This window comes from Ochotona curzoniae, unplaced genomic scaffold, assembly GCF_017591425.1.
Source record: "Ochotona curzoniae isolate NIBS_2020 unplaced genomic scaffold, NIBS_Ocur_1.0 scaffold_4506, whole genome shotgun sequence".
NCBI lineage: Eukaryota > Metazoa > Chordata > Mammalia > Lagomorpha > Ochotonidae > Ochotona > Ochotona curzoniae.
In genome coordinates this window covers 59,569,877-59,597,497 of record NW_024467119.1, presented here as the reverse complement: position 1 = coordinate 59,597,497, position 27,621 = coordinate 59,569,877, and the positions used below count along the sequence as shown (strand labels likewise).

Here is a 27,621-nt window from a genome sequence, read left to right as displayed (position 1 = left end):
GCATCGACCGTTGCGCTCACTTGAGGAGTGAATCATCGGACAGAAGATCTTCCTCTCTGTCTCTCCTCTCTGTATATCTGCCTTTCCAATAAAAGAAAATAATAAAAAAAAATCTTTTTTAAAAAAAAAAGTGACTTTATACATTTACTAACTCAAATCACTTGCCTGTTAAGACACTTCTGTGCAGTCTACTTACACACACTTTTTTTAAGCTTTTTTACTCTAATGGTCTAGTACAGATGTGCAACACATTTCATAGTGTATGTCTTTAATTTATTCCAGAATATAAGAAACTACTTTCAACATTTCACCGCTTAAAATCAACTGTTTGTTTCAAAGACTCAGGAACCTTTTATATCCAAAGTAATTTTTAAAAATCTCAACATTGCTAAAGGAAATTTCTCACATATACAAATTGGATTTGACTTAAAATTTTGTGTTTGTTCAAGCAATCACAATCTTTTCATAATCTGCTGTGCTTTTGAACAGTTGTCTAAATGTGAAGTCAACTGGCATTACTACAAGATTATCTGGGCCTGGTGTGATAGCGTAGTGGCTAAAGTCTTTGCCTTGCACACACCAGGATCCCATATGGGAGCCAGTTCATATCCCCATGGTCCAGCTCCCAACTTGTGGCCTGGGAAAGCAGCCAAGGACAGCCCAAAGCTTTGGGACCCTACACCCATGTGGGAGACCTGAAAGAGGCTCTGGGCTCCTAGCTTCGGATTGGCTCAGCTCTGGTCGTTCCAGCCGCTTGGGGAGTGAACCATTGGAAGGAAGATCTTCCTCTCTGTTTCTCCTACTTTATGTATATTCGCATTTCCAAAATAAATAAATAAATCTTTTATTAAAAGAAAAAGAATGGTTATCTGGTTACTCAACTTTGAAAAACTTTGCTTGATACAGTTTGCCAAAAGATTTTTTGGATTTTTATACCTAGATTAACTATAACACTGATACTAATTCATGCTCTCAGGAATTCCTTGTTTCTGCTTCATGTACAGTTCATGTGCCAATGTTAAGCTCTTTTAATAAAATAAGTATCTCCCACCCCAACACTACTTATTTCAGAGATGTCTGAGTTACTGTTACTAGTTCTATTTCCTGGAAATATCGTGCATGACTGAAATAATCCATTACAGTTACACAAACATGTTAAATAATGTAACTATAACTGAAGTTATCATGGCTTGAAGTTCCTTTTCAGAGAATGTATAGTATATTTCTTTTAACATTTATTTTGGGGGAACAGCACAACAGCATAACAAGGAAATCCTCCCCACCCCTGTCCCCAGTGAACTGCATCCCATTTCAGCACTGGTTCATTTCTGGATCATCTCTGTGCTTGCGGTTTGGGAAAAAATTGGGAAATGACATGTCTTTGGTCCCCTGCAACCATGTGGCAGAGCTGGAAGAAGCTCTGGGCTACTGGCTTTGGATCAGCTCAGCTCTGGCCTTTGCAAACATTTGGGGAGTAAACCAGAAAAAACTCTTCCAAGCTACACAAATCTAAAAGGTTACAGCAAAGAAGATCGGATGTGACATCTTCTAAGCACTGGCTCACTCCCTAAATCGCCATAATGGCTGGGCCAGAACCAGAAGTTAGGAGCTTCATCCATGTCTGCCAAGGAGGGCAACGGCCGAAGCATTGGAGCCAGCTTCTGTTACTTTCCCAAGCACACTCATAGGGACCTGTACTGAAAGCGGAACAGGCAGCACTTTAATCAGTGCCCGTATGGGGCTATCGTCACAGGTGACAGCTTCACTTACTGTACCACCACACCAGCCCTTGGAACCTAAATCAAGCCCTAATGTGGTAATACTCAACTGCATGAAACAGAAATTCATTCAATTGTTATTTTTAACCCAAATAAATTTTTATGGGACTTAACACTGCTAGTTCTTTGAGATTGCGTTATAGCAGAATACACTTTTATTTACTGTCATGATCTACTGTTATAAGGCTTTTGAGAAAAAAAGAGAAACCCATGGGCTGGCCATTTGATTTACTTGAATGTAATAAACACACAAAGCACTAGAAGCTCAAATGTGACTCAAGATTTTGTTCAGACTTTTGTTACTCTACCCTGCCATATGAATGGCAAGTGCCATACATTGTCTTGCACTGTGGCATTAACTACACATTGACAATCACAGAATTGAGAATCACACACAATATACATGCAACATGCAACAATTGATATAGTGTATGTTACACATGAAAAAATGCTTTATTCTGGAGAGCTGATGTACTTTTTAAAAGATTTATTTTTTATCAGAAAAGCAGGTCAGAGTAGGAGTAGGAAAAGGAGTAACAGATCTTCCGTCTGCTGGCTCACTTCCCACAATGGTTGGAGCAGAGGTGATCCAAAGCCAGGAGCTTCTTTGGGATCTCCAACGTGGGGGCAGGTTCCCAAGACTTTGCACTATCCTCTACTGCCTTAGCAGGCCACAAGAGCTGGATGGGAAGTGGAACAGCTGGGACATAAACCAGAGTCCATATGGGATCCAAGCACTTGCAAAGTGAGGATTTAACCACTGAGCATTGGACGCAGCCGCCAGAATGTGGATATCATAACCACTAGGCTAGACAATGGCTCCTTATATTCTTCTTTCAAAGGTGAGCAAATCATTATTTATAAGCACAGGGAGTTTATTACCTTATTCTTTTACTTTTATGTTTGTTGTATAAAATCTTTGCTTTGAAGATTGAAGTGTTACAGAAGTGCTCAAAACGAATACATTCTCTGTAGCTCTTAAAGCATAGCTTCTGAAATTACACTTGCTTCATTATTACAACATGCACTAGTAATGCCTTTGATGTTCAAACCTACTTCTGCCTGTCCTACTAACGTTTTTACTTTTCAACTTTTTTTTAAAGACTTATTTTTATTGCAAAGTCAGATATACAGACACGAGAAGTAATAGAGAGGAAGATCTTCTGTCCAATGATTCATTCTCCAAGTGACTGAAACAGCCGGTGCCGCACCAATCCAAAGCCAGGAACCAGGAACTTCCTTCAGTTCTCCCACACGGGTGCAGGTCCCAAGGCTTTGGGCTGTCCTCCACTGCTTTCCCAGGCCACAAGCAGAAAGCTGGATGGAAAGTGGAACTCCCTGGATTAGAACCAGTGCCCATATGGGATCCTGGTGCGTTCAAGGCGAGGACTTTAGCCGCTAGGCCAGCCGCCAGGTCCTCAACTCCTATTCTTAATTCCACCATGATCATGTTTAAAGTGTACAGATGAAGACATTAAATATTCTCATCTTCTTATGCAGCAGATTCTTACAAGTTTTCATCTAGTAAAACTGAAACCTTACATCCATTAAGCAATTCCCCATTTTCCTGTTTCCTCAGATCCTGGCAACCTTGGTTCTAATTTTTCTATAATTGTTATGTTAGCTACCTCCTGTAAGTGGTGTTTCATTTGTACTTTCTTTTTGCATTTCCCTCAAGTCTTAGGTTCACCCATGTTGCAGCATGGGAGAGAATTTTTGTAAGTCCCTCTCTTTTTCAAATAAATGAAATCATTTATAACACTGACACAGTTCCTATCTACTGGTTCTTTCCTCAAATGTCTATAATGACCATTGTTATACCAGAATAAAGGCAAGAATTGAAAACTTGGGCCTGCTCTGTGGATGGCAGGGACCCGACTTTAGCCATAACCTCAACGCAACTGGGAGTGGAGCTGGGACTTGAGATGCTTTTAGTCCTAATCAAATGCCGATCCATTTAAAAACCTCTTCATATATTACAAGTTCTTTTTAAGATAACTTGCAAATATCTTGTTATTTGGCAGTCTTTATTTTGCAAGCTTTAAGTTCACAGCACAACTGAGCAAAAGGTATTCCATACACCTTGACATCAGAATGAATCCTGGGGCCTGGCACAGTGGTGTGGCTAGCAGATAAAGCCCTTGCCTTGAAAGTGCTGGGATCCCGTTTGGACACCGGTTCTAATCCCAGCAGCTCCACTTCCCATCCAGCTCCCTGCTTGTGGCCTGGGAAAGCAGTCAAGGACGGCCCAAAGCCTTGGGATCCTGCACCCATGTGGGAGATCTGGAGGAAGTTCCTGGCTCCTGGCTTCAGAACGGCTCAGCTCTGGCCGTTGTGGTCACTTGTGGAGTGAATCATCGGCCAGAAGATCTTCCTCTCTGTCTCTTCTCTATATGTGCCTTTCAATAAAAATAAATAAATCTTTTAAAAAAAAAGGAATGAATCCCGTACTGCAGCAATGTACTATATGCAAGTGATGACTCTACATTGCTAGAGTTCACAGGTGTGTGGACTGTACCATCACAGCTCCTCTGTCCTAGAGATCATTCTCTACTGATTCATTCCTAACCCCTCATTTCCTGCCAATCACTGATCTCGTCATGTTCCACAATGTTACTTAATTGGAATTACACACTGGATGCACTTTAGCTAGGCTTCTTTCACTTAGTAAAAAAAAAAAAAAAAAGCCTAAGCTCTACCTCTTCATATATTTTGACAGCACACTTACTTTTACGACTAACAGTCTGTTGTCTGCATGTAAGCAGTAACTTGTCCATTCAACTATTCATCAAGATCATTTGCAGGTTTTGTTCTGACACAGTTGCTATAAATATCCATGTGCCAAGTAGTTTGTGGCTATAAATTTCAACATATTTAGGAAAATTTGCATATGTTATCCCCTTACAAATGATGCTAAGCATCTTATGTATACATGTATACTTGTATATTTTAGCTAAAAGTTCTTTGTCATATTTGTGTTTTTCCTTTCTCCAAGCCTCTGACACGGGGGAGTTTTCAACTGCTATGAAATTCAATTTAACAATTATTTCTTCTGGGTTATACTTTAGTGTTATAATTAAAATGTCATGGATGGCTAGGCACAATAGCCTCATGGCTAAAGTCCTCGCCTCGCATGTCCGAGATCCCATATAGGCACCACTTTGTGTCCCAGCTGCTCCACTTCCCTTCTAGCTCCCTGCCTGTTGCCTGGGAAAGCAGAAGAGAACAGCCCAAACCTTTGGGACTTTGTACGTACATGGGAAAAACAAAAGAAGCTCCTGGCTTCAGATAGGCTCAGCTACAGCCATTGTGGCCTCTTGGGGATTGAACCAGCAGATAGAAGGTCTCTCTCCGTTTCTCCTTCGCTCTGTAAATCTGACTTTACAATAAAATAAACAAAGTTGTTCAGGTTTTCAGCTAAATCATCTTCCTGTCAGTTTTGCAGTTTCCCATTATACGTACAGAGTAAGGATGAGGGGGAATAGAAACCTTTCACCTTGTTGGTTTACTCCCCAAATGGTCACAATACTATTCGAATCGAACTGGCCTGGTTCCCATGCTTGTTCCTATGTATCCCAGACTTGTTCAGTCTGTCCCACATCCCATTCAGCTCTCATACTTGTGAAAGAGCACTGAAGCCTAGTGCAACCCAATTACCCCGCCCACATGCTGTTGGGTGCTTTTCTGTCTAGCCACCCCTGCCCCAGTCCTGGTTTTCATACTCTCCAGTGGGAGTGGAGATGCAGGAGGGAGGAGCCCATTATTCCCTTCTAGGCCACTTCTACTCCTGGATTATGTACTCTCCAGGTGGTTCTTCTAATGCTGTGGCTAAGCCCAACCAACCCTCACACACTCCAATTTTTGTTGGCACCAGTAGGAACAATCAGCCCAGCCTGGCTTTTCCCTGATCTAACCACATGAGGTCCACAGGTGTTGTAATCCTGCCTGGTCTGGTCTGCCCCGATCCCAACTCATGTTCTCCAGTGGGAGTGGCTCTGTAGCAGGGGAGCCCACATTTCCACTGCCGGCTTTGCCCCCTCCCTTCCTGGTTTTCACCTGTGCTGTCTGAGTGCCACAGCCACATCTGGTACAGATCACCTCACCTTGGCTTTCCATAATGTGCTCTGGTTTTTGTCGCAACCAAACCCGGCCCAACCCACATTCTGTTCTGGTGCTTGGATTCACCAGCAGGCAATGTGAACTGGTTCAGCCTGGTCTGCCCCTAACCTCCACAGTCACCTGCAGGTGCTATGTCCTGCCATAGGAGTTGTTCAGGCTTCTCCATCAGAACCTCTCCCAATGCCAGATCTCGCACATACCCGTGTGTCCTTCAACCAGCCCTACTTAGTCCACCTCCTGTCCTAGCAGGACACAGTGGCCTTTCCTTCAACCCATTCTGGTTCTACTGTCATATGTTTCAGCCCAACCAAGGCTTGTCCATACCCAGATAATGCTCACATATGGCTCAGCAGGGGCAGAGACCTTGCAATTACTAACCTTGAAATGAATCAGTACCCTATTATGGCTCAATGTAACTGCCTTCCAGAAAGCCAAATGACCTGAACATTAACCTTAAGATTTTATAATTGTCCAAAAAAATATTTTTTTATTGTCTTCATAGCAAAGCAGAGGATGAAGATCAGAACTGGATCACATGGCCCTTTCTTCTTATCTCCTCCCAGTTCCATATTGTTTCATCAGTAATGGAACTGGCACTGTAGCTCTGGCATCCCATATGGAAACCAGTTCAAATACTAGCTACTGCATTTCTAATCTAGTTCCCTGTTAATGACCTGGGAAAGCAGTTTATGGGTCACTCCCTGTACCCACGTCAGAGACCCAGCTCCCAGTTTTGGGTCAGTCCAACTCTGGTCACTGTAATTATGTGAAATGACTTCATCTGTCACTCGTGGGAAATTACCTATCTAGTGACTCATTTCTTTGAAAATAAGCTCTTTTTCTCTGGCCTTTCAACTCTGATGCTTCTCAGTTCTAAATATGCCCTCAAAGATTTTTTTTTTTTGTTAACATTTTGCTTATTTGAAGGTGCAGTGACAGAAAAAAAGGATATGGATTAAGAGATTTTCCATTTGTTAGTTCATTTTCCACATGTCCAAAATGGCCAAAACTAGCAACCTGAAACTTTTGGGATTCCCACGTGCATTGCAGGGACTCAACTAGTGGGGGGTTGGGGGTGGATAGGAAAACAGAGCAATCAGCACTGACTGGCTGTTATAGGCAGCAACTTAATCCTGCATGCCATATATTAGCACATACTCCATTAACACCTCTTAAAACAGACTGTGTCCTAGTGTTTCTCCTATAACTAAAGGTTCTTAGATCACTGTGCTCCAACTTCTTTTTCTGCATCCCCAAATAAAAAGATTTATAATAAAATCTACTAGGTATAAAATATTTTTATTTGAAATTTATAAAGGAGCAAAATTTTTATAGAGTATGACTGTATTACTTTTTCATCATTGATATATTTTTGGCCTCCCTGTGCAAATTAGCACAATTATTTAATATCATTAGTCTTTTTAAACAATTGAAAGGGAACATTGTCACCCTCTGGTTCAATTCCCAAATGTCAGCAATGGATGGGACTGGGCCAAGGTCAGAGCCAAGAGCAGAGAACTCAAATCTAAATCTCACACGTGAGTGGCAGGAAGGCAATTACTGACACCAAAGTCACTGCCTCTGATGATAAACTGGCATTAGCACCCAGATTGGGAAACTGGGAAGGCATTCCTTGGATGTAGAATGCAGATAACAGCTAGGCAAAATGCCAGATCATAAATTTCTTGTATGCAATTGATATTGTCTTACCTGCTGCTAATAAACTCAACTGACTTAACTATTACATTCCATGGTAACTGCTATACTTCTAGAAATTCCATGCTTATACTTTAGAATATCTTTTCAAAAATTATATCCTTAAGCACAATAAACACAGCCATTTCATATTCTCTTAAATCAAACTACCTTACTATATCGTGTTCTGTCCTCACATTTCCTCATTCTCATATAGTATTTCAATTCCAAACCTGTGCAGCTTAAAGGTTGCTAGTTTCCCTTATAAAATAATGATTAAATATTTTGAGGCCTAGCATACAAGGTTTTATATATCTGAAAGTTATCTACATCTGCTTATTTTAGGTGTTGGTCAAAACTAATTGGCCATGAGCATATATAATTTTACAACTAGTGGTTCCCTCACTGTGAACTCAGGTTATAAAATTACAACATCCAATCTGATTTTTCTTCCTTCTATTCTTTTCAGTACAATTAATACCAGAGACTCTGTAGTCCCGAAAAGAAGTAAACTAGATAAGTTCTCGTTCACTGAAGGAATATTAATGTTTTGCTACTAACTTAATAGAAAAAATGACTTACTATTGGGACCTCCATGTCTGACTTATCCCTAGTTTGTGTCTTTCATGCTTAGTTTTGAGTGGCTTCCATGCAGATGAACATTTCATAGACTCTGAGATCCCCCAACCCCTTCCTGTGCCCTCCCCCATGTTGGATTCCTTCACATTGTTGCAGTAGTACAGATCATACTAGTCCTGATTCCTTCATTACAAGCAAGTACCAGGCACACCACAGAGTCCAGACTCTTCTTGCCCAGATAGTTTCAACAGTTTCCATGGGAGACCATTCCTGGTCTGAAAGTAGAGCTGGCAGAATATCATTCCCTTCAATGAAAAGCCACAACATAACACCCACAACAATTTACAACATCATGGAGTTAACTGACATGGTATTCAGTCACCAATGTTAGAATATGCAAGTTCTTTAGGCTTTAATACCCACTGACAAGAACGAGAGCTGAATGGGATGTGGGACAGACTGAACAAGTCTTGGATACATAGGGACAAGCATGGGAACCAGGGTAGTGAGCAGGGCTGGTGGGGTTATGGGGAGTTGCCCCAACTAGGCTTCAGCTCCCACTGGTTTGCGTGAGGGCTGAGTATGAAGTGGGCAGGATCGGGCTGAACTGCAACACCCATTGGTTCATGTGGAAGACAGTGCTGGAAGCAGAACTGACCAGCAATTGCAACAAACAGTATGTGCATAAGCTGATTGGGTTGACAGACTGTGCCAGACCCTGTATTGGCAAACTCACACAGGAATCTTGTCTGGGATCACCTCAGATGAAGTTTCTCTGGGGTTCCCTCCAACTGAACTGCTGATTTCAGAACCCCAACCATGAAGAGACTATGTGAGCCAGTGGATTCTGAATAGGTTTTGTTGTGCTTGGAAAGGCGAGATTGGCAGCAACTCTGAACTGTTGAACTATCAGAACTTCTTGAGCAGGACCCTCCGAGCATGCCTCACATTGGGAACCTGGGAAGGGAAGGAGGCTGGTTGGGGCTTATCCCTTTGTCTCTCCCCTGACCCCAGATACAAGGAAAAAAAATGATATTAGTGTGGAAACAATGGCCTTACCCACTTTCCCATAGCCCTTGACCCTTTGTACCCTAATCAACTAAGGAAGATTATTTTTAAAAGAATAAAAAGAAAAAAGAATATTCAAGTTCTTATCCACATCCTGTGACTACTTCATTGACATTTCAATTTTAATTTATACACAACAGGTGCTATACTCCTTAAAATGGCTATAGGATACTATTCAGCTGTCTCATGGCTATTTTTATTTTTATACTTAGCAGTTTATAGTATTGAAGCATGCTTTAACTGAACTTGGCAAATTTTAGGCTAGTCCAAACAGGTTTATAACTCTAACAAGGCATATGTTAACTGAGGCACAGAACAATTTTAGGTGCGGTGTGCGGAGAAACCTTCAATACCTTAGTGAGGAATAACTAATCTTTGTGTCCTACCTAGTTAGGTATATGTGAGTCCACAGCTTTCCAAATTTCACAATGGTCTAGATTTAGTACTCTAAATTGTGGTGACTGCTTACCATGAATCAGATCTTAAGTGCCATAGAGGATATTTTCTAATCTATTACCTGACAGCTTAGTTGTCTTCAGCAGTGGAAATGTCAGAAACAAAGTCTACAGTCAGTCATTCTTTGGTATCAAAACTTTTTTCATATAAGTCAGAAATGATTAAATGCCCCTATCAATTTGGCAACTTTTTCTTTCCCATTTAATCCAGGTTTCCAAATTGGTTATTATTTCATACTGGAGCAGCATTTTAGCATCCATGACACTACATTTTCCTATATATCTTCTACAAGATTATTTCTCAGGGTCCCGGTGCGATAACATAACTGTTAAAGTCCTCACCTTGAATGCACCGGGATCCCATATGGGCACCGGTTCTAATCCTGACGGCCCCACTTCCTATCCAGCTTCCTACTTGTGGCCCGGGAAAGCAGTCAAGGACGGCCCAAAGCTTTGGGACCCTGCACCCGCGTGGGAGACCCGAAAGAGGCTCCTGGCTTTGGATTGGCTCGGCTCCAGCCTTAGCCGCCACTTGGAAAGTGAGCCATCAGAAGAAAAATCTTTCTCTCTTCTCTGTATATCTACCTTTCCAATAAAAATAAATAAATCTAAAAAAAAATTATTCCTCAGGGGTCAAATCTTTTTTTTTTTTTTAAAGATTTATTTTTATTATTTTTTCATTGGAAAGGCGGATATACAGAGAGGAGAGACAGAGAGGAAGATCTTCCGTCCGATGATTCACTCCCCAAGTGAGCACAACGGGCCGATACTATGCCAGTCCGAAGCCAGGAGCCTCTTCCGGGTCTCCCACGCGGGTGCAGGTTCCCAAAGCTTTGGGCTGTCCTCGACTGCTTTCCCGGGCCACAGGCAGGGAGCTGGAAGGAAAGCGGGGCTGCCGGGATTAGAACCGGCGCCCATATGGGATCCCGGGCGTGCAAGGCGAGGACTCAACCACTTGCGCCACCGCTCCGGGCCCCAGGGGTCAAATCTTGATCTTTTCATTTTCACATTTCTTCTGTCACTGGTTATCTTAAGCCCCCAACATCCATCAAGTAAATAAATAACCTCTTCATTGAATTTCTGCTCTTTCCTGTCCCTATACAATTCTCTGCAATGCAAACCAGAGCAATCACTCAACGACACAGGTTGCACTGCTGCAAAATCCTAATGTATTATATTTGAATTTTACCTAATTCCAAGCTATTCAATACTAAATATTTCTATAATGATTTGTATTTATATATATACATACATATAATATGTAACTCATATATATCACCTTATATAATGCTACATAGTCCCAGTTTCTCAAACATGTCAAACTCTTTCCTACCTCAAATCATTAAAACTTTTTGTTCCTTCTCTTAAAGGAAGGCTTCCCAACTCTCTGCATGAATAATTTTACTCACACTTCAGATTTCACTGAAACTGAAACAATTTTGTAAGAGACCTGTCCCGACCTTCCAGTGCAATAGTATCCCCTGTTTTTATCTTACAGAAAATCATAATTTGAGACTAAGTATTTACTGCAGGTTTATTTTAATGTTGTATTCCCAATTTTAATGTTATGTTGTCAACTATGTGCAAGTCACAGGAACACAGAAAGCTGCCTGCTATCCATCTTCTTCCTCTGTGCCTAGGACGTTGTATAATATATAGCACATGGTAGGCATTCCACTAACATAGGGAAATGACCAACATCTCTCCCATCAATCAGGGCCACAGGAAATAAGTAAATCTAATAAGAAACACATTACAACTATTTATATATATAGAATACCAAAATTATAAGCCATATATAAGCCAAAATTAACCTTAGTCTGACTGATACATAATGGATAAGGCCAGCACTTGCTATAGTAATTCAAAATATGGCTTTTATTCATTGCTGTCAACACTTTAAGGAAATTATTACCTATAAATGCCATACTTCTTCAGGTGGTTTCAAGGTTCATAATTTGGTCCTTCAAAAACATTTCCTCAGAGTGAGTTAGTACTACATTCAAGGGTTAAATTTGTTTAGTGCATGTTTACTGTATTATTCAGTTGTCCATTTTAACAAAAATTAACTGAGCACTACTATGTGCCAACAATTATGTAGTACTGAAGTTAACAATAGCAAACAAATCAATTAGCCTAATAACTCTTACCATCCATGTGTCCACACAGAAAAGCACAATATATAGGATAGTATATTGTTACTGTGATGACAAAAAAAAAAAAAAAAAAAAAAAGGCATGGTAGAGGTTTAAAGAATGGGAGTGGTACACTTTTTTTTTTTTTAAGATTTATTTTATTTTTATTGGAAAGGCGAATATACAGAGAGGAGAGACAGAGAGGAAGATCTTCTTTCCGATGTTTCACTCCCCAAGTGAGCACAACGGCCGGTGCAATGCCAATCCGAAGCCAGGAGCCTCTTTCGGGTCTCCCACACGGATGCAGGGTCCCAAAGCTTTGGGCTGTCCTTGACTGTTTTCCCAGGCCACAGGCAGGGAGCTGGATGGGAAGCGGGGCTGCCGGGATTAGAACCAGCGCCCATATGGGATCCCGGGTGTGCAAGGCGAGGACCTTAACCACTGCGCCACCGCACAGGGTGGGAGTGGTACACTTTTAAACTGTTATTAGAACTGACTTATTTGTAACTGTCCCAAAATTATGATACTAATTATAGAATCCAAATAGTGCAAATAAAATAGTATCTTTTATTTATTCAAGGAAATATTTCTAAATGTACTAAAAATACATTACCTTCCCCATGACAGAACAGGTAGAAAATGGCATAGGTTTGAAGTCAGGTGTTATAGAATGACAGAGGTTATACAAAAAGATAGCAGTGCTAAAGAAAGAAGGAAGAGCCAGTGTTTGGCTCAACTGCCTAATCCAACAGTTCATGTTCCAGCTGCTCCACTTCTCATCCAGCTCCTTGCTAGTGACCTGGGAAAGCAGAGGACAACAGTCCAAAGCCTTGGGATCCTGCACCAAGAACCAGAGGAAGCTCTTGGTTCCCGGTTTCAGATCAGCTCAACTCAGCTTTGGCCATCACAGCCACAGAGGGAGTAAACTAGCAAATGGAAGATTTCTCTCCCTATTTCCGTGTTTCTGTAAATCTGCTTTTCTAATAAATCTTCTTTTTTTTTCTTAAAATAAAGGGGCTAAATCTGTCAGGGGGTGGGAGTTTGGAGCAGGATTCCCAGCCTACATGAAATTGTACCACATAATTCAAAATTCAAAATAAAAACACATTAAAATAAATAATGGGACTGAAAGAAGTAATGAAACCAGCAGGAACAAATGAAGGTCTAAGAAGGAAAACATACTTATTGATAATACAAATTCTTAATAGGCAGAGCCTCTGTTTAACTAATATTATTCCCCCCAAAAAAATACTTAACTTTTTGACAATCCTAATAGTGGTATAGTTGGGGCGAGGGGGTCTGGAAGAGATTCCTTTTTGCCCATGTCATTATTAATTTATAGCAAGTGAACGCACTTAGCCAATATTTTAGTCTTATATTTTACATTAATCATTAGGTCGAGATCAGGATCTGGTGTACACAAGTTCCAGTTATAACAAGGTTTCCTATAGCATCCCTGCCTCCACGGTAATGACTGGAGAAGCAAAGTTCCCAGCAACTTTAATCTTCTCTATGAACATTTCTTTAGAGAAAAAATCATTAACTAAGGTGAGGAGAGAGGGGGCATAACAAAAGTAAGCCTCCTCTAAAACCAAAGGCTTAAAATAGCTGGGGTTACAGTCAGGTAAGGAGTGTGCAAATAAATTAAAGCCTGTTCATAATGACTTCAGTTTTATTCCTTCATAAGAAAGGACCTTTTTATTAATTTCATCTGAAAAAAGCAAAGGATTTTTAGTCAATGAATGTCAGTTATATTTTGTTTTTGTTTTTAATTACAATGTTCATTACACTTCATTGTCATAAAATCATTCTTCAGGTTTGTAATCATCAAATACAGTCCCAGGAATTTTTCCAATTAAATTCAAATTATTTTTATATTCAAACTTTAAACAGCAACAATATAAGATAAAACAAAGCATCAGCAGAAAGACTCTGGCCAGGAATATATTACCTTTACAGTCGGCTGGCTGTTTTCATCTTCTTGCATCCACAGATCCTGCTCATAATAATATAAGCCATCATTGATAACTTCAGCAAGTTCTAATGTAATTTTTGCTTGAGACACATGGTGGACTGTTTGATCTCCTCCAAGATGTTTTCTCAGGTAAGGTGGTGTCTGAGTTACAATCAAAATCTTATCTAAATCTTTGTCATCAATTTCATAATCTGAATCATCATCAGACCAATCAGAAAATGAGTTTTTTAATCCTTCTATTCGCTCCATCTCTTCATCAAATGAAAAAGCAAGTTCCTCTTGTTCTTCTGTAAGATATAGTTGATTTGATGCCTCTTCAAGTAAAAAAACTGATCCCTGAAGGAAGAAATTCAGATTTTACATAAAAATGACCACTTCTAAAATAAATGTCTACAGCAATATTGCAGTTAGTACACTTCATGACAAAAAAAAAAAAGAAAGAAAATGTAAACTACTATTGTTATGGCCCTATAAAGTTACAGCTAACCAAATGAAACTAGAGCAGAACACCATCAAATTGAAGTAAAAGGAAAAGACTTAATTTGTAATGAGAATAGTCCTTAGATTGTCTATTACATTGCACTGATCTTATTAATAAACATGTTTGTCCTGTTTGAAAAGAAAAGTGACAAGAAAGGTGGGAGAAAAGGAGGAGAGCAGGAGGAAAGAGGGAAACTCGAGAAAGCGTTTTAATCTTCCTCCTGTGGGTTCACTCCCAAACAAACAGATCTCCTATATGTTGGTTCAGCACCCAACAGAGGCTGGGGCAGGCCAAAGCCAACAGCCTGGAACACCATCTGTCTTCCGCGTGGGCACTGAGACCCAAGCACTCAAGCTGCTTTCCCAGGAGAAGCAGAAGCTGAATCAGAAGCAGAGTAGTTGTAGAACTCGAACAGTCACCAATGCGTGCATCACAGGCCCCGGCTGCTGAACCACAATGCTGGCCACCACTAACGTCAGCAATGAGAAAACAAAGGCCTGCAGACGTGGTATTCATTGCCTATGATTTCAGAAGTGGCAGTAGAACCAGGAAAAGTCTAGCAGGTTCACCCCATTCTACTTAGCCTGTTTCCATGCAAAATTCTCCACAATACTGACCAGGATTTTAACATTTCACCTAACAGGACTATTGACAATATTAACCAAGTTCAAACTTTTAGACTCTTCTAACTAAGCTAATCTAAAACTTCCACCATAGAAAAACCTATTTCGCCTTGTAGTAAATACCATATGCCATTTTCTGATTTACCTTACCCTTCAACTCCTATTAACTCCACTTTAGGGAGAGTACTCCACCCTGTAGCATCTTCTAAACCAGGCACTGTTTCTATGCACTAAACCAAAACAAAGCTATGGAAATGGAAAGCTATTTATTATATCTGATTTTTAAGAGCAAATGAAAAATAAAATTGTTTTACATACTAAAAATGTGTTTAAAAACTACACATGTAGGGCATGCACAGTAGCCTCATGGCTAAAGTCCTTGCCTTACACACACGAGGATCCCATACGGTTGCTGGTTCTAATCCCAGCAGCTCCACTTCCCATTCAGCTCCCTGTTTATGGCCTGGGAAAGCAGTTGAGGATGGCCCAAAGCCTTGAGACCCTGTACTTCCGTGGGAGACCCAGAAGAAGCTTCTGCTTCGGATCAGCTCAACTCCAGCTATTGTGGCCGCTTGGGGTGTGAACCAGCGGACAGAAGGTTAATCTCTGTATCCTCCTCTGTGTATTTGCCTTTCCAACAATACATAAATAATTCTTTTAAAAATTCTACCAAAAATTATATTCTACCAGGATTTATTTTTTTGAAAGACTTATTTATTTGAAAGCCAGAATGACTGAAAAACAGGGATATCCTCCATCAATGGTTAACTGCCCAGTTTCAACAACTAGGTCTGAGCCAGGTTAAAATCATGAGAAAGAAGCTTCACCCTCCTCTTTCACTTGGGCAAGCACAGGTCCAACTAGTCTGCCATTTTCCATTGCTTTCCCAGGAGCGCTAGCAGGAAGCTGAAAAGCTGTGCAGCTTGGACCAACATTACAGTCAGTGATGCTAGTACTGAAAGCTATAGCTTACACAGCTGTCAACAATTCCAGCCCCAACCCATGATTTCTACTATAAATGCACAGAAGGTTTTAAAAATACCAGTTTAAGAAAATTCATTAATGTTATCAAACACTAACCTACCAGCACAGACATCATTTGGGCCTCCAGAACCCACAGCCTTGTTTCCTCCAGGCTACCTCCTCAATGCAGAACACTAGAATTTATTTTAGATCTCACTAGATGTACTTGCATTCTTTGGCTATAAAAGGGAAATGTCAAGGCTGGTACGCTGGGTAGCAAGCTAATCCCTGGCCTGTTACCACCAGCATCCCATAGGGCTGCTAGTTCTAGTGCAGGCTGCTGCACTCACACTAGCTCCCTGCTAACAGCCTATAAAATGACAGTGCATGTATTTGGGCACTTTGCCATAACTCCCGGTTGAGCCAGGCACTTGTGTCATCTGGGGAATGAACCAATGTTTGGATGATATATTCTGTCATTTCTGTATAACTCTTTCAACATAAGTAAGTCTTAAAAAAAAAATTCTTGGGCCTAACAGCTAAAGTCATTGCCTTGCATGTGCCAGGATCCCATATGGACACAGGTTCATGTTCCAGCTACTGCATTTCCCCATCCAGCTCCCTGCTTGTGGCCTGGGAAAGCAGTCGAGGATGGCCTAAGGCCTTTGGATCCTGCATCTGCATGGAAAACCTAGAGGAAGCTCCTGGCTTCAGACCGGTTCAGCTCTGACATTTGGGGCCACTTAGGCAATAAACCAGCTGACAAAAGATCTTTCTCTCTGTCTCTCCTTCTCTCTGCAAATCTTAACTTTCCAATAAAAACAAATCTTTTTTAAAAAAAATTCTAGATTCCATCACAAATTTATCAGCCATTCATGGTATATCCTTCTCCAGTACTAACCCTTCCCAAAACTTTATTTCATGAACTGCTACTAATCTTAACCTGAATCTTTATTTTACATACCAATGAAAAAGATACTGCAATGCAGATTTTAAATGCGGAAGGAAAAATATAAATGCTAAAATAAATGAAATGTGGTATAAATGTCACTCCTCCTTGATAACCCAGATGTACAGTGACAAATCATGGAAATTATTTGTAATATTTAGAGATTTTTGGACAAAGGTCCTTCAGGTTTTTAAAAGGCTCCTGAGGGGGAGGGAAAAAAAAGTTGTGGTAACATTTATGTATTCTACTTTTTTTTTTAAAGATTTATTTTTATTATTTTTTTTATTGGAAAGGCGGCTATACAGAGAGGAGAGACAGAGAGGAAGATCTTCCATCCAATGATTCACTCCCCAAGTGAGCTGCAACAACCGATGCTATGACAATCCGAAGCCAGGAGCCTCTTCCAGGTCTCCCACACGGAAGCAGGGTCCCAAGGCTTTGGGCCGTCCTCCACTGCTTTCCCAGGCCACAGGCAGGGAGCTGGAAGGGAAGCGGGGCTGCTGGGATTAGAACTGGCGCCCATATGGGATCCCGGGTGTGCAAGGCGAGGACCTTAACCACTGCACCACCGCGCCGCCCCGGGCCCTATGTATTCTACTTTTAACCACTATTGCTAACTAAGCTCTTTTCAACAGCTTTTCAAGTTTCACACTACCGACAATTCTATCCTGTAATTACCGATTTTGTTTTGGAGGGAGGTGTCCTGTGTTCTGTAGACTCTATCAGCAAGCCATACCTTTACCCACCAGATCCAGGAGTGCTGGCTATCCCCGTTGTAACAACCGAAAACATCTCCCAACACTACCAATGTATTTAAAAGAGGCAAAAATCTCAACTTACCACTCTCCCAGTAGAGAAATCACTCTTAAATGCTTCATGTCATCTTGCTTCATACTTGGCTCCCAGACTTAAAAAGTCCTGTTCAGAGACTGACCAAGCAGCTAAGCCAGTGGCTTAGAAGCCAGCAAGTCCATTCAGAGTTGCTGGATTCAAGTCCCTGTTAACTTCCTATTAATTCACACCCTGGGAGGCAACAGGTAATGCTCCAGTGTTAGTCTCGCCACAACATATGGTAGGGGACTCATACTAGGTTCCAAGCATGTGGTTTCAACTTGGCCCAGCGCCAACTTGTTCAGGCATTGGGAGAGTGAGCCAGCAGAAGGCAGATTTTCGTATGTCTCTATCTCTCTGACTGTCCAAAAAATAATTAAAACAAACTTTATTCAAACAAAAATCTCAAATTTGTACTGAATGTTAATAAATTCCAAGGATCACAAATTCGAACCTTTTCAAATGTTTACATACATGCCCAACAACAATATTTAATGGATCTACAACAACTAACCTTTAATTTCACAGGGGATAGGCTATGTCTCTTTTCAGCTTCTGTCCAAGGTTCTGAGTCCAAGTCGGGCAAACTGGCAGATAAACCTTCAGATATTGCTTGAAGAACACGTGTTTCACTATTTTTCTCGGGGCTCAGTGGATTTCCCATTCTTGGAGAATTAGGGGCAGACTCTAAAATTTTAAATTAGTTCTACAGTTAAAATGATACTGGCTTACCCATAAAGCAATTCAGCTTTTCCTTAATTTGGGCTTTCAGAAAAAAATACTGAAATAAAAACCTCAGCTGTAACCTTTCGAGTGACTTCCAAAAGTGGAGAACTGAAGATGTATTCCAAGGTGAAGCCACTGAATAAAAGAAACAAGTGATCCTCATACTGACCTGGTACCATATTACATTCAAACGTTTCACGAGTATCAATTTAAGTCACTCAGTAATTATAACAACAGATCTATTTGAAAATCAAAATTTTCTGTGGAAATTTCAAAATATCATACTCATATTAGACCCTCAAATGATATTAAGCCATTAAGATAAATGCACATTTTATGAAAGGTAAAAGTATTATCTTATATTTCTCTTTTGCCAAGGCATAGCTTTAAGCAGTCAATGCAGTATGCCCACTTACTACTATATTTGCTCATACCAATAGTATGAAAAGTAGAATGCCTTGCCATTCAAATGCACAGTGCAAGAAACATCTAAAAATTTTTTTAAAAACATACTTTTTCACATGGTTTAAAAAGCCTTATTCCACATACTTGCAGTTTATTTTAAATCAAGATAATCATATGCTCTAAATAGATGACAAATTATCTCCTTTTTATTATTTTACTTCCAGGAAAATGTTCACGTTCTTTAAGTTACATTGCTCTTCACCTCAGAGGATCAAACACCAACTCACTTTGCACACTGTTTCAGAAAACCATATAAACAAAATATCATGTTGTAAATCTTGATCAAATATAGGCAAAACTGATTTTTGTGATACTATGAAATTTTAAACACAATTACTTACTTAACAATTCATTTCATTGAAAATCTTGCACAACTTAATTGTAAAGGCAGAAAACCAAACAATCCTTCTTATAGTTACTAACTGAAAGGAACATTTTAGGCCTTGGTTTGAAAAGTGTTCTAACATTTTACCTTCATCTAAATGCTAAAATCAGGGCTTTATGGATACAACAACTAAACCACTAGGGTGCATTACTTCTTTTTTTTTTAAGTTTTTATTTATTTTTATCAGAAAGAAAAATTTACACAAGGGAGTACATACAGGAAAAAGGATTTTGCTTCAGATGTTTCAGTAACAAGTGGCCACAATGGCAAGAGCTAACCCAGTCTGGAAAGTGGAGCAGTCAGGATATGAACCAGTGCCCTCAGGAGATGCTAGTTTATGCCAGGGAGACTTAGCCACTAGGCTATCACTCAGGGCCCAATGCATTACGTTTTCAAAAGGTGTTTTGTTGGTGCCAGCACTGTGGTGTAGGAAGTAAAGTCACACCTACTACATGGGTTTCTCATATGGGTGCTAATGAGTCCTGGGGGCCTCACTTCTGATCCAGCTCCATGCTAATGTGCCCAGAAGCGGCAGAAGAGGGCCTAACTGCTTGGGCCCCTAACCCACCTGAGAGACTTGGTAAAACTCCTGACTCCTGCCTTTTGCCTAGCCAAACCTGGCCACTGAGGCAATTTAGAAAGTGAACCAGCAGAAGATCAAATATCTTTCCCTGTAACTTAGTACCTCAACTGAATTTTTTTTAATTTTAAAAACAAAACAACAGAAAAAGCATTATACCTGTGCTTTCAATAGAGTAGGTACCAGTTATATATATCTTCCTAGTGTCTGGAATGTGGCTAGTCCTGATACGGCTAAGTGTAAAATCCAAACAAAGACCAAGTGTCCCTCCACCCACAATAGTGCCTTAAGTTTCATTCTGAAATCCTGAATATATGCTGAAATTTTGGGGTATACCGAGCTAAATTAAGATGGCTATCAAAAATTTTAATTATGTTTGTTGATTTGAAGGCTACTAAACTTTGTAAGTTTGTATATGGCTATTGTTATTAGACACTACTATTTACCCGTTAATAAAACAAGCACTACCAATTCATTCACAAAAAAAAAAAAAAACAGTACAAATGAAACAGAGGTTTTAAATGGGTACTTTAGTCACAGGAATCAGAATAACACTGACTTATTTTATAATATTATTAATTACCTTATGTTCATTCAAAGAAAACTTTTAAGAATAGACTAAGAATAATTACCCCAGTGACTATAATTATGCAGTCCCTTATACATCTATTCTGAGAATTAACTAAATTATCATATATGATTTCTTCATAAATGATTCTGAATAGCACATGGTTTTTGGCACAAAACTCAGCAGCTGCTTTTTAAAATGGTGAGTTTATTATATAAGCAAATCTATGTTCTTTAAACTTGAATTATACCTCCATCATGAAGTGTTTTCCCTACACTCAAAACACATGTCCACAGAAATAGAATGTTACTAGAATAAAAAATTTAGCTCAATGTCTTAATAGACTGCACATATGCAGTGCATCCAAGTTTTTTCACAATGAAAATTTCAAACTAGATATTTGTAAAGTTTAACGGTAACTTGATCTTGATCATCTACCATTAAATTTGATTAATAAACAAAAGATCCACACATATGCTAACAAACCATAATTTGAACACAGAAAAGATTATTTTTAGTTTTTAATCAAATGAAAAATCAACTTAGCTCTTCAAAGCAAAAGACAAAAACATGTGTCCCACCAACTTGCCCCATACCTGTGCTGCTTCACCCTAATCAGAGGTCCACATGGGCATGCAGCCCTCAACTACCTAAATAATATTTAAAAAGCAAACAAAAAAGGATTCTTTTATGTGAAGCACTTTTAAGAATATCATTTTAAATGAAATCCCATAGAGTCGAAAGCAAAATAAATAAATAAATAAATAAACAAATCAAGATACCAGACTTCTCAGCTCTGATGAATCAAATCCTTTTAAGAACCGAACCGATATACAGTACTAAATCCAAATCCATGGCACTGTAAAGGCCTACATTGCAAAAAGTAATCTTACCATTCCCATAATCAGCTTTTTGTGGTGCATTATGGTCTTCTGCCAGTGCAAATGTCAACCCATGTTAGACAATTCAACCTCCAGTGAGGAAAAAAGACATTTTTAATTTCTTTGATGAAAAGGACCAATTATATTAAAATCTTACCATATAAATCCTTCATAAAGCATATATTCAAAGGTTACATTTTTAAAACTTAAGGACTTCTAATCTGAGGTCAAAGATCAGATACATGAAAGTTGTACTACTTTTTCTACCTATAGGTACATGTGGAGATAGCCTACATTCCTTATCCTTATCAGTTCGACCCTTCTCTGGAAATAGGAATCTAGGCTTTCTTATTGCAAAGGAATTAATGTTGGGTATTTGGAGATTCTTGGAATAATATCTACATATTTATTCCTATGACCTGACGTGAGTCAGCATGATACTAAGAAATTATCTTCCAGTAGTCCCACATTAATGGTCTAGTTGCTGCTAATACACAAAGAACCCAAAATTTTCAGCAATTTAGCACACACTGACTTGTTTCATGCAATGTGGACATGTATGCACCTGAGTATACATTCAAAAAAAAAACTGTACAAGACATGATTTTATCATTGTAATTTTATTAATAATGCATAAATAGTTAATGGACAGGTATTACCCACTTGACTGATCATAACTACCCTGTAGAAAAAGGATTTCCTGTATTATCCAACTTACCCTATGCCTGTTCATAAGCTGATTAAAAATGTCATCTTGGACCCCAACTTTACACAATAAATAAATCTAACTTATATAATCAGCCATTATACTTTTAAAAAACAAAACAAAAAAGTCTAAAACAATATCACTTTCTTCAACTTTTAAAACATCTGCCCCAGTTGCTTGCTGGGATTAGAAGCAGAGGGCTGACAAAGAAATACAAAATAAAATATCTATAAGACAATCCATTATCAATGCAACGATGGGCAGATCTCTCATATTGTTAAATTATTAAAATACATTTTGAAGAGTAGGGGAAAAATTCCTTGTTCAGGTCTGAAGTGTCTTACCCCATCAAGTGTCCATGCTAACAAATCTTACAGTCCTTGTATCATGACAACGTGTCAGCTCTGCAATGTACACCATACTGAAGGGCAAATCAAATAGCAAAGGACCTAACACTTTGGTAAATGCTATTTAAACCTCTCTTTATCTGCTTTATTGATCTGGACACAATACATAAGCCTGGAAACAAAAACACAATCTTGTAGTATTTCCAGAATGATAATAATGAACTTTCCCACCGTGAATAAAAGTAGCCCATGCAGCCCAGGCCAATTACACAGAAATGGGCAGCTCCTATAAAAACAATCGCAGTCCTGTGGTCTGTCTCACATCATCACAAAGGTGGTTATCTTTGCTGTAGTGTTGGCCCAACCTCCTCCACAAGGAGAGTAGACATTCTCGCACAGGAGACAGTCCGATCTCTTCATTTCTGCAGCACGATTTGTTCCAATGTTTATAATGCATTTCAGTGAGTCACCTATTCCACTGCGTATTCCGATCAAATGACATCCAAGAGCATCAGTAGATCATCACCCTGACTGAAAAAAGTTTAAGCACACATTTTTTCCCAAGAGGGAATGTCTTAAAAATGATCCAGGAAAAATTCTATTAACATTAAAAACAGTTTTTGGAAATTCTAAACACAATCATGTTAGAAAACCCCAGTTCTTCAAAATGTACTCATCCTAGTTTTTCAAAATAAGCTTAGGGCACACTGGTAACAAAATAAAGAAGTAAAATTTGTAGACTATTCCAATCCTTCCATACTATCCCAATCTCACATGGGGCAAAGTAGCATAATATATCTATGGCCATTCAGGAAAATTAAAAGAAAATAGTATAAATTCCACATATTCCAAGTACACATATAGTTCTCTGAACAAGAAAGGAAAAGTTTCATACATGATTTCTTCAAACCCTATTTAATTTTGTGTGACAAGCAATATAATTTAGAGGATCAAAATGCATTGATCACTACTAATTAATTATTCTACAGAAGCCAATTATTAAAAAAAAAAAACAAGGAAAATGGAACAAATAGCCCACTGTTAAGCTGTTTGTGCTAGAAGAAAAGCTGTTACCTGTATGTGAGCAAAAGGCTTGACCTGGAACGAACTCTGGACAATCAATCAGTTGAGAGAAGTCTGTCCGCGGCACATTACGTGGAGGAGGGCCTGGAATTGGCCATTTTTCTGGTTCTATCTTTTTTCTCATTTTCTCATCCACAATCTCTACTTCTGTGCTATCCTTCAGTGCCTATCAAAGTACATTGAGTTATTAAAGAAGTTTTACTCAATAAATTTTCACTGGATGTCTGCAATCCTAAATTAGGAAACCTGTAATTAGTATCCTGTATTATAGGAAATGATACCAAAAATATCAGTGTTTCGATATGGTGTTCCTTTAAGGGCATTGGATATTTATAATCATTAATTGGCCACACAAAATTATAAGCTTAAAATTCAGGGGCCAGGAGCCAGCACAATGACTCAATTGGTTAATTTTCCTGCTGCAAGTGCCGACAACCCATATGGGCACTGGTTTGTGTTCCACCTGTTCCACTTTCAATCCAGCTCCCTGCTTGTAGCCTGGCAAAGCAGTAGAGGATGATCCAAAGCCTTGGGACACTGCACTCATGTGGGAAACCCAGAGAAGCTTCTGGTTTCAGATCAGCTTAGCTCTGATCACTGCTGCCATTTGGAGAATGAAACCCTATAGATTTATTGAACCTCGAGTCTCACTGCTGTCTGCCTTGGCAGGAGAAGACCAAATGACTTCACAAGCCCATAATGCCCAGCGGCTGGATATTATTACTCATCGCTGGAAACACTTACCACTTAAACAACATAGCACGAATACTTTGACAACTATCAGTTTCTGAGTATTACTACATCAACTAGAAGCAAATGGCTTTTTACCAATCAAGCTTTACTGCTAATTTTTCCTTTCACAGTTCATACTTCTGTTTTCCTTCAGGTTCCCTTAAAAATACGAGCACATAAAATTTAGGCATTACATTTCAGTGTAAAAAGCATCACCATTTGTTTTGTTTTGTTTTGTTTTAAGATGTACTTATTTTTATTGGAAAGGCAGATCAGATTTATAGAGAAGGTGAAACGGAAAATGATCCTTCACCTGCCAGTCTACTCCCCAAATGGCCACAATGATGGGAGCTAAGCCCATCCAAAGCCACGAGCCAAGAGCCTCCTCCGGGTCTCCCACATGGGTGCAAGGTCCCAAGGCATAAACAGGAAGCTGGATGGCAAGCAGAGCAGCCAGGACACAAACCAGTGTACAAATGGGATTCCAGCACCTGCAACGTGAGATATTCAGCCAGAGTCCTTGCTCCAGGTCCCATCACTTGTTAAATAAAACAACACATGCACACAAAATTCCAGACAATGTGCCCACAAAGCAGATGTTTTGCTATTTTATGGCTGATGAAAACTAAAAACCTAAAGAAGTAAGTTTAATGAAAGATCACACCACAGTGGTAGGCAATGACCTAGGTTGTTCTGTACCTAGGTAAATATTGCTTCTGCCAGGCCTAGCCCCAGACACTACAGTCATTTGGGGAGGGAACCAGCGAATGGAAGCTAGCTCTAGGCCTTACTCACTGACTCCGAATTTCAAAATAAAATAAATTTCTTTTAGAAATTTTTTATCTCTTTCCCTCTCTTTTGGTTCCTGTCTTTCAGATAAATAGTTTTAAAAATATTTAAACAGATACTTCAATTTTGAAGGTTTACAAACAAGTACAAGAAAAGATGCTCAAGCATCTTTTAGTCATTAGGGAAATGCAAATTAGTCACAGTAAAAAACCATCAATTATTTTAAGTTGATGATTGAAGAGGATACACAGCTCATACTTAATGACAAAAAAGCGTTTTTAAGAGTGCTTTCCGATGGAGTATTTGTGTTTTTCCATGTACAGCAAACATCAAATCTTTGGCAAAGAAAAATTTAAAGAGTGCTTTTAGGTTCACAAACTGAAAGTTTTAACTGAATATTTACCTCTAATATGAGATTAAGGTTTGTGGTGAGAGCCTGAACTCTATGAAAACCAGCAATCAGGGAAATAGGTAAAAAGCCATGTTCATCCATCTTTCGCCGAAGAAAAAAGTCTCGTTCCAGATTTTCTATACTAAAGTAATATTCACTGAAAACATAAATAAGAAATTAAACTTAAATATCATACATTTATTCAAAGGAGACGAAAATCTGTTGCTTTTTACATCATTACTATGAAAATACATCAATTTGGTAACCAACATATTACACAGAATATAGTCTAATACAAAGACAGTAAAAATATAAATATAAAAATATTTAAAAAGCGCAAAAAATCCTAATAGATATTTTCCTACACATCATTACACAAAAAGCTAACCTTACTTTATATGTTTCTTCTAAGTATATGGAATTAAACATTTCCTTTTTCCTTAAAACATATAAATAACTGATTTCTACAATGAGTAGAAATTGTCACTAAAGCCACTTGCTACTTGCTTCATGTAAAAGTAAATAGTAACTTAAGTGCCTATCAACTCAGTGCCTTCCGTCTTCTCAGAGAAATACACCCAGCGCAATCCGTCTGAATTATCTGCTTGCACAGTTGTTTTGTTTTCCAAATTAACGTTTCTAAATGCTAAACCAGCACAATGCTTAGTTAAAATACATGGCATGAGAGTACACACAATTACATTTAATTCAAAATCTCTTTTTTTGATGAACACTAGAAGACATCAAGAGTAAAAATATCTGTGATACCAAAGTGCATGATATGGGGAAATGCAAAAAGACTTCAATGTGTTATCTTCTAGAGCACAGAATTACTACACATTTATTGAGTTAAGAGGAAGTAGACCGTAGCTTAAATCAAGAACCACAAGCCTCAGGCTCTGCATGATGGCTTAGCAGCTAAAAGTCCTCGCCTAGAATGCACCAGAATCCCACACAGCTGCTGGTTTTAATCCCAGTGGCCCCACTTCCCATCCAGCTCCCTGCCTGTGCCCTGGAAAAGCCGTCGAGGATGGCCCAAACCCTTGGGACCCTGCAGCACCCACGTGGGAGATCCAGAAGAGCTCCAGGCTCCTGGTTTCAGATCAGTGCAGTTGTGACCATTGTTGCCACTTTGGGAATGAATCAGCAGACAGAAGATCTTCCTCTAAGTCTCTCCTCCTCTTTGTATATCTGACTTTCCAATAAAAATAAATAAATCTTTAAAACAAAAGACCACAAGTTCCGAAATGCAAAATAATATTCAAAATATATCTAATAAAAATCTTTCAAGAACACTTGCTAAAACTACATCTTCCATTCAGAATAAGAGCAGGATTATAAAGAAATGCAAAATATAACAAGCTGAAATATAAAAGAAAATGGACAGTAAAGATGATACGGCCTAAACGTATTAATCTTAATCTGTTTTCAAGTCAGAAAAGCTGACTATGAGAAAGTTGTGAAAAAGCACTTTTGCTCTTATTTTTGGGTGCAAGATTCAATGATTATAGGTAGTCTTAAAAATACTGGGCCTAATTTTAACCTTGAAAAACTAGGCACCTATAACTGAAACCTGAATTTAAAGAATCTTCACTGGAATAAAATAAAAACATCGCATTTTAAAAACAAAACAGGCCCAGCATGATGGCTCACTGGCTAAATCCTATGTTTTGAATGCGCCAGGATCCCTTAAGGGTGGCCAGTTCACATCCTGGCTGCCCCACTTCTCCTCCAGCTCCCTACCTATAGCCTAGGAAACCAGTAGAGGATGACCCAAAGCCTTGGAACTCTGAATCCACATGGGAGACCAGGAGGAGCTTCCTGGATCCAGATTGGCACCAGATTGGAAGAAGCTCCTGACTCCTTCCCAGGCCACAAGCAGGGAGCTGGATGGAAAGTGGGGCCGCCAGGATTAGAACCGGTGCCCATATGGGATCCCAGCGTGTGCAAGGCAAGGACTTTAACCACTACGTTATCACGCTGGATCCAAATGTTGACCGTCTTCAACTTTACCAATTAATTATCACCAAAATGATAGACTATCAGTGAAAGCAATGTGTAAGAAGAGCAGATTTTGCTGCCCCATGTGTTTATTTTCTGATATCAACTTACATTTGTCGCTTAATGTATTCTTTCAGCAATGTTTCTTCCACAGGATACACCTGTAGGCCAGTACCATCATCATAGCAATACATCATACTGCTGCTGAATTCTGTTTGAAGAGGTTGCTCAGTCCTTTCAACGTGTTCTCGATAATCATATGAATAATCAAAGTTCACTTCACGTGAATAAAGAGAGAAAGGTGACACAGATGTAA

General features: G+C 39.2%; 1 protein-coding gene across 3 annotated transcripts in view; it reads right to left on the bottom strand.

Annotated features, from left to right (window-relative positions):
• Positions 1-13,581: 13,581 nt before the first annotated feature.
• Positions 13,582-27,621, bottom strand: part of LARP1B (La ribonucleoprotein 1B) — a 33,489-nt gene continuing 19,449 nt past the window's right edge. For 2 of the 3 annotated variants that reach the window (XM_040966773.1, XM_040966771.1), the window contains exons 7-11: positions 27,417-27,582; positions 25,317-25,461; positions 23,384-23,558; positions 18,166-18,338; positions 13,582-14,140 (exon numbers count right to left, since the gene is read on the bottom strand). In XM_040966773.1, coding sequence (XP_040822707.1) covers positions 13,748-14,140; positions 18,166-18,338; positions 23,384-23,558; positions 25,317-25,461; positions 27,417-27,582 — 1,052 coding nt within the window. In that variant the 3' untranslated portion in view covers positions 13,582-13,747. Of the gene's footprint in view, positions 14,141-18,165; positions 18,339-21,857; positions 22,841-23,383; positions 23,559-25,316; positions 25,462-27,416; positions 27,583-27,621 lie in introns of those variants that run through there. The other variant, XM_040966774.1, reaches the window with a different exon arrangement.